At 43.2% G+C, this 18,312-nt stretch overlaps 3 protein-coding genes across 3 annotated transcripts; 1 reads left to right on the top strand and 2 right to left on the bottom strand.

Moving 5' to 3' along the window:
- Positions 1–663: 663 nt before the first annotated feature.
- On the bottom strand, positions 664–9,844 carry eif3s10 (eukaryotic translation initiation factor 3, subunit 10 (theta)). Its single transcript, XM_070915918.1, has 22 exons — positions 9,705–9,844; positions 8,968–9,158; positions 8,731–8,867; positions 8,340–8,503; positions 7,677–7,876; positions 7,228–7,436; positions 6,969–7,140; positions 6,773–6,877; positions 6,529–6,627; positions 6,317–6,433; positions 6,053–6,238; positions 5,500–5,847; positions 5,298–5,402; positions 5,110–5,223; positions 4,869–4,991; positions 4,121–4,274; positions 3,704–3,885; positions 3,025–3,125; positions 2,405–2,931; positions 2,125–2,257; positions 1,858–2,006; positions 664–1,554 (listed from the first exon to the last, which is right to left on the bottom strand). Exons 1-22 carry the CDS (start codon positions 9,751–9,753, stop codon positions 1,376–1,378), a joined length of 3,744 nt encoding a protein of 1,247 aa, XP_070772019.1. The 5' UTR covers positions 9,754–9,844; the 3' UTR covers positions 664–1,375.
- A 1,728-nt stretch (positions 9,845–11,572) lies between these two features.
- Positions 11,573–14,955, top strand: dennd10 (DENN domain containing 10). The gene is made up of 10 exons (XM_070915857.1): positions 11,573–11,693; positions 11,771–11,825; positions 12,170–12,366; positions 12,462–12,541; positions 12,635–12,783; positions 12,989–13,100; positions 13,197–13,297; positions 13,404–13,511; positions 13,618–13,712; positions 13,797–14,955. Exons 2-10 carry the CDS (start codon positions 11,780–11,782, stop codon positions 13,962–13,964), a joined length of 1,056 nt encoding a protein of 351 aa, XP_070771958.1. The 5' UTR covers positions 11,573–11,693; positions 11,771–11,779; the 3' UTR covers positions 13,965–14,955.
- Positions 14,956–15,149: 194 nt separating this feature from the next.
- sfxn4 (sideroflexin 4) lies at positions 15,150–18,120 on the bottom strand. The gene is made up of 14 exons (XM_070915858.1): positions 18,002–18,120; positions 17,789–17,854; positions 17,644–17,700; positions 17,524–17,550; positions 17,176–17,230; positions 16,898–16,923; positions 16,743–16,796; positions 16,598–16,660; positions 16,404–16,472; positions 16,210–16,300; positions 15,896–16,011; positions 15,718–15,803; positions 15,524–15,641; positions 15,150–15,448 (listed from the first exon to the last, which is right to left on the bottom strand). The coding sequence occupies exons 1-14, from the start codon at positions 18,038–18,040 to the stop codon at positions 15,371–15,373; spliced, it is 945 nt and encodes a 314-aa protein (XP_070771959.1). The 5' UTR covers positions 18,041–18,120; the 3' UTR covers positions 15,150–15,370.
- Between the last annotated feature and the right edge of the window lie 192 nt (positions 18,121–18,312).

Here is an 18,312-nt window from a genome sequence, read left to right as displayed (position 1 = left end):
CACGGTGCTTTACCGACCTCTAGTGGTTGTATGATGGTAGTGTGATAAAAAAAGGTACCAAAAACTGGGGTCTGAGGAGCTTCACGGTCCCTTGAAAAGCAGAGAGACTCAGCAAGCCCCCAACAAAATGAAGAATGATTTAGTTTCACCATGTAGAAGTCAGGGCACTTCGAGCTGATACTATGACTGCTACCAATACAGTTACTATAACCAATACAGTTCCCCATCAAGGCTGTATTTTCACATCTTAGTTTGTCAGAGATACTTAATAAGGGCTCTATTCTAATACCACTAATTCAAACTAATACAGATACTGGAAGATATTTGTAGAGTCAGCTATGACATCTTAAATCAAATGACCCGTCGAGACCCTTAAAACAAAGAACACAGGTTTCGTACGTCGGTTTGTTCTTCTCATGCCATTTCTAGAGTAAACATTCAACACTCTCTCACACACTAAGATTTGAGGAAAGTCAGAGAAAATAAACACTTTTGTGTAGCTGACGAAGTTTCTGCTTTCATATCCTGCAACCCCGTAGGAGGGTTTGGACCCCCAGGATGGGAACCACCGTCTTTAGTGATGTTTTTTTTGTACATCAGACAAACGCATGTGCTGCAATCTTTGATGGTCATATAACATTTGAGACAAAATGAACACGTAGGTTGGTGAGCAAACATCTTTATTAATAAAGGCTTTATCTGTACACATGCAACCTGGTTTGATACCACTTATTGCAGCAAGATAGAACCACACACTGGATATCAAGCAAGACCAATTGAATACTCTAAGCATGCACATCAAAAGGTAAACTCCACTAGTTCTTTATCTGGTTATGAAGCATCTGAAACGTTAGATGAGAGCAGAGATCACTGACGCACATGACAAATTCATAGTCATTGCCATCACACGAGTTGTGGATCTGTGCTATAATATAACATCTATGCGAAGGTTAATTATTTCAAAGAGGCAGTTGGTGATACACTGAGTTTGATTTGAAAGTTGGAACGAGTACATTGGTTTCCGATTTTTAGTCAGTTTCACGTCGTAAAGTAAGTACACTGGGGGCAGTCATGTTTACATTGATGGTTTGCATGAGGCCTAAGTGCACACAAGTTCATTGGTTGATGGTGTTCTGGGTGGTGAGGAGCCTCGGGTTCAAAACTGCTGAAAATCAAAATAAAGATGAAAGGGAGAAAATCCCCAGGAAAACTACCGTCTACAAATATTGAATTCAAAGGATTAACGCACATGAGCATCAGAAGCTTGAAGCCATTAATTCACAGCTGTAACTAACTGGCTGATGGGATATTGAATAGTATTTCTTTCAAAACCAATTCATCATTAAAGGAGCCAATCGGATGCAGAGGTTGTTGCTCAGCGGCGGACAGTGGTCCAGCCGTCATCATCTGTCTCGTTCTTGGTGCGACGAGGGTTATCTTTGTCAGTACGCCAACCCTTTTCTCCATCAGCATCGCGCTCCCTTTCCCTCTCTCTGGGCCGCTCCCTGTCAGGCTCCTCCCGCTTATCATCACCTCCACGACGCCAAGTACCTCCTGGGGACGCAAGGACGCTCATTAGGACATGTTAAAAGTATAACTCTAGTTCAGAAGTTTTACTTGTCCAATCTGGTGGCTATCTTTTTAAAGACGCCTGCTGTGGCACTAATTAAGCAGGTAAACAGTGACCTCTGCTGGCTAAATACAACACCTGCACGTTGCGTACCCAATTGTTTTGTTACAACATGGTGGGTACTAGAGTTCACAGTTCACACCCACTTCAAAGTAATTTTGTAACTTTTTTTCCAGGCATCAATCAATACTAGCTTGCTGTAAGTTCCTTAATCACGCTCTGCTTACCGTCATCATTTTCTCTCTGCGGGCCTCTCTGCTCGCGGTCTCTTTCACGGCGGTCATTGCGGCGATCATCGCGGTTTGTGTCCTCCCTGCGAGTCTCTCTCCAGCTGCTTCCTTCGTCAGTGTCTGCTTTCCTCCAGCCACTCTCCTCTCTGAAAACATAGTGACACAAATGAACATCACAGTGACAACTCACTGAAAAGGTGCGATATCTCTGCATTCATTACAAAAAATAAATCAAAACTCTTGGCATAGGTCCATCAGGCCCACCTCTGTGGGCGACGGTCTCTGAAGGAGTCGCTGGATTTTTCCTCTCCGTCAGCATCATCTCTGTCTTCTCGGGCGTCATCACGGGGGGGGCCCCAGCTCTCCTCTCGGGCCTTCTCCCGCTCACGCCAACCACCTGCAACAGAAGCATTTGCTCATGACGTCATCCTGCTGGACATTACACTTGAACACTGAACTGCTGAGTGGTCTGCCTGTTGTATAAAGCGCTCTTCATATAAGACCTCTCTATCACTTATTAGCAGCTGAATGGCTACAGGCTTACCAGGTCTGCCCAGGGGCTTCCAGGGTTTGGCATCATCATCATCACCATGATGTGGCCCATCATCCATGCCTCTCCTTCCACCTCTGTCATCATCTCCTCCTCTTCTGGGGCCCCAGTCATCATCAGCCCCACGCCTGAAACCCCTGGAATCATCCATGCCTCTACGGGAACCTCTGTCCTCATCAAAGCCACGCCTCGGACCTCTGTCCTCATCAAAGCCACGCCTGGGGCCGCGGTCTTCATCAAAGCCACGCCTGGGGCCGCGGTCATCATCGAAGCCACGCCTGGGGCCGCGGTCGTCGTCTCCACCCCTCCTTGGGCCGCGGTCATCATCAAAGCCTCTACGTGGACCACGGTCATCGTCCATCCCTCTGCGTGGAGGGCGGTCATCGTCACCGCCACGACGAGGGCCTCGATCATCATCAAAGCCACGACGGGGTCCTCTGTCGTCTCCGCCCCTGCGAGGACCTTCTCCTCGCTTGAAGGGCTCCTCTTTGTCATCATCACGGCCCTCCTGTCTCCAGTCCCTAGAGAGAGCCCAGGCAATGTTATGTAGCCCCTCATGGTTTAATGGGGTTAACAATAAAAAAGTAGGATTAAGTTGAGTCACCAAAACATACCTGTCAGGTACAGGACGACGCCACTCTGAATCACCTCCATCTGTGCGCCTCCTCCATCCTCCTCCTCCCTCCTCCTTGTCCTTTTCCTTCTCGCCCCAATCCTGTATAAGCAAAACATATTGATCAACACACATTGTGTCATTACGTCCGGATCACTCAAAAGGTCTGTAGACCTAATTTGTCCCTACATGACACGTGATGTCAGTTATGAGCATAAACATGCAGGATGTTTTGGCCTGCAGTCGCTCCTTGAACTTGCGTGACAATATATTTGGACTCCCTTCGCACTTTTATATTAAATGTATCACAATATTTTATGACAAACCCTTGTGATAAATTGTCTTGCATTATGTTAAGATTGACACCATTAAACTTAATATAATGATATTTATACACAGGTGTATCCTTTACTCTAAACATATGACCTCTCTTACGTTCAGCCTTTTGCCAGTTTATAGTCATTTTACATTTGAATGATATCTGACCAATTCTTACCAACCAACCACCATTTAGGTTTTTATTTATTCTAGGCAACGTGATATCACAATTATCCTAGGTGGGATATCAAGATAAAACCTGTGATTCCTTCATATATTCCTTCATGACACACAACTGACTATGAGACTCAATAACTGTAGGCTCTGACCATCAGTGTGGAGAAAAAAAAGCTAATTTGTACCTTGGCTTTCTCCTCTGGGGGGCCCCGTCTCTCCTCCTCACGGCGGCGTTCTCGCTCTTCGATCTCCTGCTGACGAGCGCGCTGCTTCCGTTCCTGCTCCTCCAGCTTGCGCAGACGCTCCTGGTACTCCCTCTCCTCCTCCTCACGCTGCTCTTGTTCCAGGCGTTCACGCTCCTCGCGCTCTGTAACAAAAGCAAGAAAACAAAATGAGGCGTGTTCAAACTACACAAACTCTTGACAAAGTAAGAGCTACCACATTTTACTTTAATAAAAGAAAAGCAGGGTGTGGCAGACTTTGAGCAACTGACACGATTAGAAGAGTGCAGAGGATTAAAGTGGAAAACTGGAAGTTATCATGGCTGGTTGGCTGACAGGTGTTTGTGTTCCGATGCACATGTGCAAACAGACATGAATTACCTTTCTTGAGCTGCTCCTCGTGGATACGCTGTGCCTCTTCCTCTTTCTGGCGGTAGTAAGTATTACGCCTGTCCTCTTTGCGCTGCTTCTTCCTTTCTTCCAGACGCTTCTTCCTCTCCTCCACCAGGCGCTCCTCGAAAGATTTCAGTTTTTCCTTCAAAGACAGAATAGTGGATTTGAAAGCACTGCTTTCAACGCTCTGTTCCACATCATTACTGTGGTAGGAGCAGGGGGGCACTTAAGTTCATTTGCATTTTAATTGTCTTGATGGATGGATGTTTGATGAAAGTCAGATTTTGGCAATTCCACAATTATCAGCTACAAATACATTAGAATCTGAAGCTCAGGTCTGATAATAATATGTGATTCCCTTGGTTTTGCATTTCGTCATACATGACATTGCAAACAGGAAAGCAAGATTTAAAAAAAAAAAAAATAGATGTCATCACTTCATTTCTCACATTCTTTTACTTGTGGTCTTTTCTCTCTCTCAGAAAAGTTAAGTTGAGGCAACTAAAACCACTTGGTTGAGGTTATAGAAAGAATGTGGTCATGGTAAATAGTTAATATACTGTAAACGCAATGTAACTTTCCAGTCTGACATGACCTCACACTCCCCTCTCACATGCACTTCGCAGCATTCATGCCACAAGGCAGTAGCTGCCTCGTGACAGCGAAGGGACAAAGAAAATGAGTGATTACTGTATCAGTACTCAGCTTAAGGTGATGAAGGACTAAAAGGTCTTACCTCATAAATGAAGCTACGGGCAGCGGTTATTTTGGACAAGAAGTTCTCTTTGTCCTCCATCATCCTGGACATGCGCTTCTTGTGCTCCAGAGCCTTCTCCCGTTCAACTTTCATGTTACTGATCTACAACAAAAAGAAAAAGGCTCAGTCATTCTAGATACTCACTGGGGTGTACTAATATTTCCCTTATCCATGTATGTAATTTGTAGTTTGTTTGTTATGTTAGTTTTTTTTTACATACCCTCTCCTCCTCCTGGAGCTCCCATAGTTCCATATCCTTGACACGCTGCTCCTCATAAGCTTTTTTGATAAGAGGAATCTCCTCGAGACGTTTTGCCCTCTCGAAGTAGTCAATCTGGAGAGAAAGAAAATTAGTGTCCAATCCACATCTAGGTGACTGATATTTTCACTGATGTATCACTCACTTACCTTCTTCTCCTGGTTCTTCAGACGCTCCTGAAGTTCCTTCTTCTCCTTCTCCAGCTGCTCCACCTGTTTGGCCATGATGAAGTCAGGATCCAGCTCCTCAAGGTCCTGTAAAAACAGATTTGTTAGTCTCTCCTTTGAACTTTATATTATAAAGACCTACTTCTGCAATATGGAGTTCAATCAAGTTGGTTATTTTGCCTACCTCAATATCAATATCCTTGAAGGCCTTGGCTCCAAGTTCAGTCTTCTTGATCTGCTCCAGCCTTTCACGGACTGTCTTCTTCTTGATCTGCTCATGCTCCTGCATGATGCGCTCCTTCTCTCTCTCTTTGGCCTCCTGGCGCAGACGTTCCTCCTCAGCCTTGCGAACCTTCTGCATCTCAGCCTCCCGCTGCTCCAGCTCCTCCTTCTCACGCTGAATGTTCAGGCTCTCCAGTCGCTCCTTACGCTCTTCAATGGTCTGTCTACGAGCCAGGATGCGCTGGTGATCTTTGCGGGCATTTTTCAGATAGGCAGCGATGGCCTGTTGGCTCTGCTCTTCGCGCTCTTGCTGTGACAGACAAAACATCGAAATGCAGTTTAAGAGTTGAAGGATAAAGCAGTGTGTATTGTGCCAAGAGACTACTAGTGAATTAGAGTTCAAGACCACATAATGAATGTACGTGTCTGTTTGTATTAGATGCGAGTTGGTCAGTGATCAGGTGGCTACGGTCTCGATATGTCTATATAAGAGCTCAGCAAGAGGGTGAACTTACCAGGATGGAGGCAGGCTTGATGATGTAGATGGCCTTGGCCAAAGAAGCAGACATGGCAGTCAGCTGGTTCCTTATCTGCTCTGAGGGCATGTTCTGCAGGAAAGGACCAACAGGGGCGTCCTCTTTGGTCGAGTAGTTCAGGTCAGAGCCAAAGCTCAGCGTTCGAGAAGAGTGGTCTATACGGACCTACAGGAAAAAGGAAATGTTAGAACAGTATGATAAACACACACCAAAATGCATAATCTCTCCTGATCTTGACCCTACCTGCAGATCACAATGCCGGGCAGCATCCACAATGGAGCGCTCTAGCTGGAAGGCGTCCACAAATGGAACCAGGGAGGCCAGACGGGTGAACTCGATGCTTTGATAGATCTGTGCAACCTGATATAATGGACACAAAATAATGAGAAAGATGTCTACCAGTATGTTGTTGAAGTGATTTAGGAGAGCATTCCAGGGGAATGAAAAATCATTACCTGTTGCAGGAGTCTCAGGATGGTATTACTCTGCAGGTGTGGGACATACTGCTGCAGATCAGCCTCCTTCTCAGCCTGGTCTCTCACCCAGTTCAACACCTAATAGGAGAATAAGTTTGTTACCAAATGACTAGCTTCAATAAATGTATTTAATTAAATGAACATAAACTGCAACTAAAAATAACTACTCAGATGGGTGGTATATTTTCCAAATCATCAAGCTGGTTGTTGCCAGATTAATTACCTTGGTCACTCTTCCACTCAGCTTCAGAGGATGGAAGTCCACCTCAAGCCAGTTGTAAAGTTCTTTTACGTCAGGTACGACATACTGCAGCAAGTTAAATCTCACCTAGAAAGCAACATTGAAATATACATTTGTACACAATACATAATTTCAAGCAAACACTTAAAAAGGCTCTTTTCTTATACACATGATGTACCATGTCATTGATGAGACTCTGCCGGGTTGGTGGAGACTGCAGGCCCAGGAGGGTGGCCAGCCTGCGGTGTTTTTCCACAATGATGCCATCCATGTCCAGCAGCCGAGCAATGTCAGTGCGCTCGGGGGTGATGGGAATAGACAGTGTGGCCAGGAGGACTCTGGTGGACATCCTGAAGATCAGAAGTCAGTGTTATTAACCATCTGGTCACTACCAGAGTAAAACGTGTGCACTTATCTACAGACAGTGAATAAGATACCTCTGCATCTCATCTTGGGTCAGATTCTTGCGCATCTCCCTTGAGAGGTGGTAGAGCCGGTGGAGAGTGCAGGCATGGAAGAGAGCATTTCCAGATTTCCAGAACACAGTAGACACCTTGTTGTAGTAGTTGGCCATAAGCTGGGGTTTGGGAGGCTTCTTGGAAAGAGCAAACAGGCCATGGATGTCCTCAACAGCCTTGAATGCTTCCTGAAAACATAGAAACAATACTACATCAGTAACAATATCATCTTCATCTGTCACATTTAATTGACACACTGGAGAACATTAAAGAGCTACACAGGTTTCCTACCCTGTATACTGTTCTGTTACTGTTTACTACTTTCTAAAGCATTTCTGAAAATGTTTTTGATGTTTCAGTTTTTAGGAGGTACACCAAAACATGCATGCATGCTGATGTGGTAGAGATTCAGTGTTAGGTGGACAGACCTGCCAGAGCTCCATGCTTATGGCGCTGTCCAGCTGCACCAGACGTGTCTCCAGGTGCATCGACTGGCTTTCAGGGTTGTTCAGGTTGATGGCAGTGCTCTGGTTGTGGTGGCGCTGGATCTGACCCAGATGCATACGCAGGTTGTCACACAGCTTGCGAAATTCTGCTTTACGGGTGTACTGAAGACAGAACTTGAATGCTGCAGAAAAGATGACCATATATTATTTACAGAATTTAGTACATAACGTCAAACAGAATTTTTGTTAATGCATATTTGTCTTTTATGAATAATTTCCTGTATTTTAATCTCACTATAAAATGGTACAATTTGATCAAAATTTTGGGAAGATAAAAACTATATTTACATTGAACTTTTAAATGCATATTCTATTGTACCTATTAAAACATTAATTCCTTTATTATCAGCTGAAAATGACAGTGTTTATCATTTTAAAAGTGGTACCACTGCCATGTTCTGTATATATGTTATCATCTATATGATATAACATCTACAAACATGAAAACAGACAAAATATAAAATATTTGGTTGACAGCAATGTTTATGCAGCCTTAAAGAAAATATGACACTCAGTTCAGAAAATAAGAGATAAAATAATACAAAATGTACTTAATAAAAAAGGTATTCAGGGTGCGCCACCAACCTTGCTGGGCAATGTCATGGTAGAGGCGCTCCACCTTGGAGTTGTTTCGCAGCAGGTCCAGGCACTGGCGGTAGGACTCCCACAGGAACTTCACCCAAGGAGTGAGCAGCAGGCGATCAGTACGATCCTGAGTGTCCTCTCCGCTCACAGCGCTCAGGAGCACACTAAAGTCACAACAAGTCAATGTCAATAATCCCTCAGAGATTCATCAAGCACATGCTCAATACCTTTTACCATCAGCTGTGCCATCAGTTTACTGTATAACACACAATCACCTGACTTCAGCATGATATCAATTTCAATTGCATCTATCTGTATTAAGTTAAAGGCAATCCAACATATATGGAGTGTTTGTTACAAAAACACACATCCAACATTTGAGCATCCTCACCTTTCAGGAGTCTGGATGTTGTCCAGATCCTCGATGTCCAGGACCATCTGCTGGGACTCCTCCTTGGCTGTCTCAGTCTTCTCCTCCGCCAGCTTCAGGTAAGCCCTAACCACATCCTCCAGAGATTTGATATTCACCTGAAAGCAAATACAAACATTACACTTTGACTCCAAAAGACTCTGGTGTGGAAAAACTACATGATCTGTGCAAACATCACAGGTTTCTCCACACACACACCTGCTGACAGATGTTCTTGTACTGGTAGAGACCCTCCTTGGCCAGGTGGCTCTTGCGGAGATCCACACAGAGCTCCAGGTACTTGAGCATGATGGGCTCGTGGATCTTCTGCCATGTTCGATGTTTCTTGCTCTTGATGACATCATACAAAACATCCAACGCTGGCTGCTTCTTGCCAACCTCAAGAAACTCTGCGTAATCACATCGGAAAATAGGCCAATGTAAGCTCCATCACGGGTTAATGGTAACTGCATACATACATTACAAAGCCTTAACATCTCGCACTAACCCCACAAAATGTCGTGGTAAGCTAAATCTGCCTGACATTGTCAGGCCCGTGGTGCTTGGTGAACATGACATTAGCATTAACTTAACGCTGACGTTACAAGATGAGAAAGCACGAACAATTGACAATGACGTTAGCTAACAGACATGTCACTAACGTTACAAAGCTGTCACGAATGTTTGCCGTCTAAGCTACATTTGAAAATATCACGGATTTCATACAACAACGTCAGTGAGTACCACAAATGTGGCCTAGCCGGTTAGCTACACACTAACGTAGTCGTAAGAAAGCGATATGGCTACCCCGCCATTGCAGCTAGTATTAGCAGTTAGCCAGGCTAACAACGCTGCAGCACTAGCGATGAGGCACCTGAAGGCTAAAGTCAGCTAATGGTAGCTAGTTAGCGTGAATGTCTGGCATTTGTGAAACATGAAGCTGTATTTCTACTCACCGTTCGCTCGTTTCAGAGCATTCTCTGGCCTTTGAAAATACGCCGGCATGTTGGCGGCGTTCTAGTGAAACTCAAAATTGACTGATTTGAGTAAATTTTGACAAATTTCACCAGTCCATCCACGCCACGCACTCACCCGCTACAACGGTGCTGGCTGAGAAAGGAAGAACCTCGTGAGCGGCCTCGCTAGTGTTGCCAGATGCGTCGCGCTCTAACCCCCTATCACAGTGTCTAAACCATCAGTAGACTGTGAAGTGAAAAACTCTTCAGCGAAGAAATTCAGTTCTCAAGAAATTACTAAAAAAAATAGTGAAGGTTAATGTATCCATATTTAGGGTTTCAATGTAGTTATTTTTGATTTATGTAAATGCTTAATTTGCATGTTTGTAAAGTTGCACATCACTGTTTTGTGGGTGATTCTGTATGTGTTTGTGCAAAACATCTAAGAATTCTAGCTCCCTAAGTTATTTATAACATAAGTATTGGCACATCTTTTGCGTTACGTAGCGATACACCTTTACACCCACCAACAGCAATTAATTGTTCTCTCTATCTATTTTTAGTTTAATTCAGTTTATTTGCACATATACAATACAGTAAATAATAATATACAGTAAAAAATAAGATAGAAAATACGTTTGAACATGAACAGGAGAGGTTAGAGGGCCAAAAGTGGCTTATGAAGATACCTTCCCTATAAAATATCAATAGTCACACTTGAAAGGGGAAAAAAGGGGGAAAAGATCTGCTTGCTGGATTTGACCCATTATTAATTAATTGTGGTAATTAAAAAACAATCAAATAAATAAAGTGTGTGGAATGGAATGAAATGTTAAATCTTCCTCCTACTGAAGCATAATAAAATGGATAACAGCGCCATAAAACCTACAAACTAGGGTTTTCAACAAACCTGGCAGCTCTGGGTGTGTAAAGTTCCCGTATGTACTCCCCTCATGGTACGTTCAGGTAACCCTTGTGAAATGTCAAATTCTATCATCATAACTATATCATACCTGTGTAGCCTTCATACTTAACTTCATTGCCAAAAACAAAGCCTCTAACTCCTAAAATAACATCCATCCAAACAGAGATTTGAATTAAGTCCTTGAAATGGTTTCCTTGTTTTCAGTGGTCTTGACATCAAAGTGAAATACATTGCTTGCAGAGTAAGCTATAATAATTTCTGTGCTATTTTGTAGGTCAGTCTTGACTATAAAGTTCTGCTGTAGGTTGAAACAATTTTGTTTATACCAGATATGAAGAGAGGCTGTCTAAATCATCTCCAAGCTTACAATACTAAATATCATAGAAAACCATCAAAGGAAACCTGTGACAGAGGTTATATTTTCTTCAAGCAGGGCTGTTCTGCTGTCAAACATATCTAAATTGCTTTCCTAATTTCAGTGTAGCTTAAATGTGCACTGTGGAGATGCATTAAGGAAAAACGTACAAGAACATAATAAAATCAACATCAGTTTTGCCTCAGTATCAGCAGATATTAAAGGATCAGGCTATCTCTGTTTTTGACTAAGCCTTGTGCCAGACCAATGAGAAATGCATTTAATATTACCAAAATATAGTTAGTTGATAGTTATTTGCCCAAAATATAGTTAGCTTACTATTTTACTGTAATCAGTGAACATGTATCAGATGATTTACAAAGACTGCTAATCTGACTGATCCAATCAGAAGTGTAGGCAGCATTATTTATTGGTATTTCACAAGTTTTTAAAGTTCTATTTATATACATGTATAATTTCAGTGAAACCATGAACGCACCTTTACCGCTGAATTATCGCCAGCCATGATTGGTTGTCAGCGGCGCGTCTCCTCCTGTCCCGGAAGAAGGAAGAGATTTCGCACAGAGAGGAAAGTCTGTTGACAGCAGAAATCCCACCCAGGCCACTGACAAGTTTTAACACATTTACGGTCTTATAAAATCTGTCCCGCATCGCATTCTGGTACTCGGACCTAGCAGGAGCTCTCAAGGTACTTCACCGTTGCATTAGTGTCCGCAGAGGAAGGTGGTTTCTCTGCAGCTAACTTGTGGTTCTGAACTCTTTCAGGTATGGGATATGGCAGCGTCTGAAACGCAGTTTATGTTGAGCGTCGGATTAATCGGTAAGTTTCACTTCACAGGTGGTTTCTTGTTTCTCGGTTGTTTTTGTTTTCAAGCCAGGTCGGCGCCTCAGACTCGCTGTACATTGCTGCAGAATCACATGATACCAGTGTGACCCAGAAGCGTCTCATCAGCAGGGCTCCATGTCTCGCAGTGGTTCATTGCTCCTGCATGCTAAGCAGCATAACCTAATGAGCCGGGTCATGGATGGGTTCCTTAATGCATCCAGTATCACAGCCCCCCCCCCCCCCCCCCCAATGTGATGAAGATATGGTCTTTTTTTTAATGTCTGTCCATCTATTATGTTAAGATTCATATATGATGTTCAAGTGTGGTTTCTACCCAGAGAAAGATGTGAATGGAGACACACTGTGGGTGTGGTGCTACCCCTCCGTGGGCTCAGACCTGAGGCAAGTCCTGCTCAGCAAGTGCTGTCTGACACAGGACGCCCGGGATTTCCACACCTTTGTGTTCGGTCAGTTCTGTCGCACCTGGTACTACATCACCACGGTGGAGGTACAGGAACCCACAGCACTGAACAAGGTACCGCGTCCAGACACTCTGCCGTCATTAGAATCAAGGAGTGCAGCATTTCTATCTTTCTATCTAATATTTGAGTCTTATTTTTGTCTCTATAGGTCACTCATTTTTCAATAGTTGTTACAGCAAAAGACTTCAACCCTGAGAAGTATGCTGCGCTTAGTAGAATACTCTGCAGGTACAGTGTGCAGTCCGGATGACTCTGTTTCTACACCTTTTCTTTTAAAGAGTGTTTCTTCACTTGAGTGGTGTGTTTTTGTTCGTTATCCAGGATGTACATCAAACACGGCAGTCCGGTGAAAATGATGGAGGCTTATGTCGCCGTCCTCACCAAAGGAATCTGCCAGAGTGATGAAAACGGCTCCTTTCTAATTAAGGACTATGATGTTCGGAAAGCGTACCTGGCTGGTTCGGTCAAAGGTAAGAGGAACATTAAGTAGAAGAGGTGTTTTTAATCACGTGTTAACAACGATAAATGTGGTCTTTCCCATTTAATGTGAAAATACAGAAGAAAAAAAACACTGAAATTGATGGTGGTTCAGAAACATTCACTTAAAACGCACTCTGGATTGCGTCGAAGATAATTGGTCATCCAGCTTACCTCCATGTTTCTGTTCGTCCTCAGACGTGGTCTCTCAGTTCGGTATGGAGACCATCATCCTGTATACCGCTCTCATGCTGAAGAAGAGGATCATAGTCCATCACCCTCGGATTGAAGCGTTGCTGGAGTTTACAAGGTGCATTTAAGACTTACATTCAAAATATATTTACTTTAATTATCACTTCGTGGTGGAGAATCATCTGTGGGAAACTCTGTACCTGTTCCCCCTCAGAGTTCTTCCCACTCTGACGTGGCACAGGAAAGACTGGTCCATCCTGCACCCATATGTGCACCTGACTGATATCGAACTAGAGGATCTCAAGAAATGCCCCGGTGAGGCTGCCTCCAGGTTTATTTACTGTAATTAACAGTAAATCGTGATCAACTCATGGCGGGGAAATGAATTATTTATGCATCGATGTGTTCGTTCTCTCCACAGGATATGTAGCAGGATTCGTAGATCCGGAAGTGAGCAACAGATCGGACTTGTTTGACGTGTATGTGAACCTCCCGGACAGCGTCATCACAGTATCCCAGAGTGCCAAAGGTACAGTATGCTCAAACGAGAGCGCAGTGTGTTTGTAAGAGCGCTTTGATTCCTGAGAGGGCAGGACGGCATTTCCCTCAGACTGATGTCCAGTCTCCCACCACAGAGGCCATGGCGATGGGGAAGTTGCACAAGGACATCGGCCACCTCATCGTCCAGTCTGCTGAAGATGCCGAGAGGTCAGACAGTCAGGTCATTAAGGTGAGAGTTCCCAAACGTGTCCGTGTTCAGTCCGTAAGACATGTGGCCTTGAATGTAACATGACGGCCGCGCGTTAATTCACAGGATATTTCTGTCAAGACAAAAGAGGTCCTTGCCAACCTGGTGTCCCTGGCTGACGAGTGTGAAGACTCTAAGATCACACTGGAGGGTTTAAAGCAGCATCATTTCCCTCCGGCGACAGAGAACTTCCTCTTTCATCTGGCAGCTGCCGAGCAGCTCTTACGGATATAAAGCTGCGCTGCAGGAAGACGTCGCTGTCAGCCGCGTGGACTCTGGCTGTGCTGTTTTGTATATTTTGGGATAGTTACTGTTTCCTGAAAGGCTTGTGCGCACTCTCACGGTTATCATTAGAGGCCCTTCCTCACAGTAACCCTCATGTGAGGTCGGAAGGCGTCACTAGAATCACCGTTTAACTTGCACTTTGTGCTAATATGTGACATGACTCAATACCAGGATGTTTTACATCATAGAATTAAAGGATACGTTTGGCAATATTTCTTTATTATTGCCAACAAGTCCCATGAAAAACTACTGTTTGAGTTAAAAATGCCAGAGCCCAGCTGCTGTAGGAGGTTAATTTGCCCTTTTTAAAAATGAAACTATATATTTTTGGGCGTTTTTAATTCCCGTCTTCAGCTGGAACCAATGGGCTTGGAGCTGAGCACCACAGACAGTAGGAAAGTATTTAAAGATGGACTAACGCACTGTTGATTTTGGCCTTTTCATGGGATTTGGTGACAGTAAGAAAAATATAAGATGAAGCTAGGGCCCTGCCCTTTTAACATGAGTAGTTATGGGCAATAAGAGGCTACAGTACTTGTTTCCAACGTGAAATGGAGACAAATAAGCCGGTACTTTTTCAGCTGGTACTCCTGATAGTGCTTTCCAGATGTTAGCTTCCACTCCACAGTGCAAAGCTGCACTTTACAAACATCACAAATCTTGTTCCTGGTCTGAAATATTGAGTACCCGCTGTGAAGAGTCACACCGATTAGATCACAACTGCAATAGGCATTGCACAACATGTGGGTTTATTTTACGTTTTGTATTAAACACATTTTGTATTTTACTAATGACTTTAGTGCCGCACACAACTGAAATACAAGCAGATTGTGTTATTATCTTATGAGGCTTTTTCAAACAGTGTTTTATAAAAAGGTGATGGGTAGAAAAAGAGCCGTAGCTGATTAAATATTGATTGGTGCTTCCACGTCCACATTGATTTATATTGCATTATGCGTGTCTTACTGGTCAGGTTCTATTTTTGTTTTATCAATGTATAGTTAGCGCTGTTGTTTTACAGTTGAGTACATTTTCAACCACATTGCCAAAAGGATCAGTATTTCAGATAAAACACAGAGTGCAATACATACAAAACTAAATGTATTTTCATGAATTGATGTAATATTTCCTATCTATTATAAATACATATAATATTCCAACTAAATAAATTTACTATCAGAAAGTAGCTTCCTGCTTGTTTTAATGTATTAAACCAAATATTTCACATGAAAACTGGGAGGAAAAGCTGCATTTCATCTTTGAGTGGGCTCCATGCATGGTACATTTTCAGCTGCATGATGTTAAAGAAGACACTTATTATGATGCTATCCAGTAATCTACTACATAAAACATCCTCAGAGTCCTCTATGGTAGTATAACTGTCCGTCATGTGCTGCAGCCTGCAGCTCCTCCTCCACGTTCTCCTTCCTTATCTGTAAAACAAGCTCAACGTCAGCTGAGTTCACCATAAGGAGAACATTACAGCACAGGCGGACCATGAATCTTACCGTTCCCAGTTGTGGAAAGAGACTGAACGAGACGGGGATCATCAGGCCCAAAACAAACGCAGCACTTATGTGACGGAGAGGAGCAGCCAGAAGCGAGTTTCTCTGGAAGAGTCTCGTTCTGTAAAGGAACGTCTCTTTTGTAAAGTCTTAACGGGTTGAAAATGTGTCAAGGTGAACGGAACTAAGCGACTGACCTCTGTGAGAGCAAAACCAGGACATTAGGAACAGCAGCCGTTGTACCAAACAGTGCCGCTCTTGACAACGCAGTTTCCCTCACAGCCTGAACAAAAAGAGAAAAACATTCAGCACTGCAGCTTTTCAATAAGAACACTTCATTTTGTCCATTTGCTCCCTTTTTTTTTTTTAAATAACCTTTTCTCCTGCTGCTTTAGAGAGGCCGGCAGGATTTCCACTGGAGTCAAACACTTGGATCCCAGTTTCTGACTCCTCACTTCTGACAGTAAACATGTTGAAGAAGGCCAGAGCAGCTGGAGAGAGTTACACATGTCCGACCTGTTATTACTGGATCCAGCCAGCTGACTTACTATTACCACAAAAAAAGAATCAAATAATGTACCATTTTGTGTCTACCTTGGGGTGAATTTATAACAGGCCTATGTATCTACTATCAGACAGGCATAATAAAGTATTCTGATTTATGATACAATACTATGTAAAGAACTTACCTGCCAGTGGGATTGGTAATACCGACCTAAAGAAAGTCTGGATCGGTGCGCTTCTTACACCAAACCGGTTAATGACGATTTGAGGAAGGGCCTGAAACAGAAGATACAGGAAATTAAAATGTTTTAACTTTTTAAAACCTTAAAGTTTACTTGAAACATTGACGTCAACATAGTTTATCACGTTACACACACACCCCTGCACATGTCGCATAGGAAACTGTCCCAGCGATCAACAGGAGCTGCTTCATGGACGTCCTCTTCCCCTGGAGGTGACAGAGAAAGACAGATACAGAGAAGCAGGAGGACGTTCAACGACTAAAGAGTGAAGATTAATCAAGGAGTCGACACATCTCGTAACTCAACATCTGAATGTATATGTATATATTACCTGCTCTGAAGAAGAATTTCTGTTTGCATAGTTGAACCCAGCACTGTAACTCTGCAGCAAAAACTGAAAGAATACATTTTTTATCATTAATGTGTTGTAGCACAGGTAATGCATTTTTATAAATATGATGAATACGCTTCATTACCTGCCAAAACAGAGCGGGTTTGACACTGCTATGTGGCAAAAAGCTGGCAACCACCTGAAAAAATGATATATATATATATTTTTTTCCCCCAGTTAATTTCACAACCACCATCAAGACCAAAGTGTCTTCATATATTCACTGGACGACTCACGTACCAGAGGTGCTGATATGGGCAACAACGCTGGAAAGGAAACGACACAGTCATTTTCTTTTTCTTTTTTTTTCAAAAGAATCGTTTTAGTGATACAATTACATAGTAATAATATACATGACACACTATGTGTACGATGTACGATGTTTAGACTTATTTAATGCCTGATTACACAGCTAATGAACGTCGGTATTACATGATATGAATGCACTTTGTCCTGAGACCATTTTCATAATGGATGGAAACTATTCAAAACTTGTAAAAGCCTGGATTGGACTGTACCTGGAGGGCGGAAAACTAGTGGAAGAGCAGCGCCAGAATCAGCATGGACGGACGACTGTAAACACAGAGCAGTCATCAAGACCTTTCACCAAGAGCAGCGCATTCAACTCCTTCAAATCACAACATCTGGACACCACAGCCTCCAGAGGAGAGCACGTGTTGACACATTCAAAGATATAAAAAAAGCCAAACTTTGACATAGATGGACATAACAATAACAGTCAAACCCTGTCGGCTGAACAAACAGGAAGAGGGGGGAGTCATTGCAGTGGTGTTTATGCAGGATTCTGATTTATTTACAGACGAATCTTATGTTATTTGCAGTTTTGTGTTTCTTGCAAGACTCACCAGTGAGAGGGTGGGTGCATGTCCACCCTGGAGGAGGAAACAGAACAAGCACGTGTAAGCAAATGAGCTGCTGGCTGACTGACCACTGTGCTGTTCATAGGTTTATAAACATAATCTGACCTTTTCATTTAGTGTCTCTCCGCTTCCAAGAAGAGCGTGGGCCTTCTGTATTTCAGCCTGAGGAGAGCAGTATCATCAGTTAAACGCCACATATTTTCTACTCATCATCTCACAGTATGAGATCAGTGTGGAGGCTGCTGCTTACATCAGAGGAAAGCAGCAAGGTGGGATCAAGGAGATTAAGCCAGATCTTTAGCCGACTGAAGAAAGACTGGAAAAGAGCAAAGGTACAGTTCAGCACTTATCAAAAACATCAGAGGAACTAAGATGTAAGCACAGTTTCATTGTAACTAACTTGTATAATATATATCCTCCTCACTGATGATGCACTGCATGCTAAAACACTGTGCACAGTTACCTGCCCCTGGCTCCTCCAATACAACAGATTAGGATCCATTAGAGCAACGAGTACAAGTACTTCTCATAAAGTAAATCACTTACAATAACACTACTACAGTACACATGTTGTATTTCTCGTGTTTTTGAGGTCAAGTTCTATTTAGAAACGTCTTCCGCCTTCAACCACGTGATCAGCTGTGGGCGGGTTTTTAAATGCTACATTCTGGGACATCGGAAATATCGGAAGTTATAATACTATCATATCCAAATTGCCGTTGTGTTCTGTTTATGGAGCAGAGAGCGCAGGGGCTGATGCAAAACGTTTGGGCG

The sequence above is a fragment of the Enoplosus armatus genome, chromosome 12 (assembly GCF_043641665.1).
Source record: "Enoplosus armatus isolate fEnoArm2 chromosome 12, fEnoArm2.hap1, whole genome shotgun sequence".
NCBI classification, from domain to species: Eukaryota; Metazoa; Chordata; class Actinopteri; order Centrarchiformes; family Enoplosidae; genus Enoplosus; species Enoplosus armatus.
This window is presented reverse-complemented; position numbering and strand designations above follow the sequence as displayed.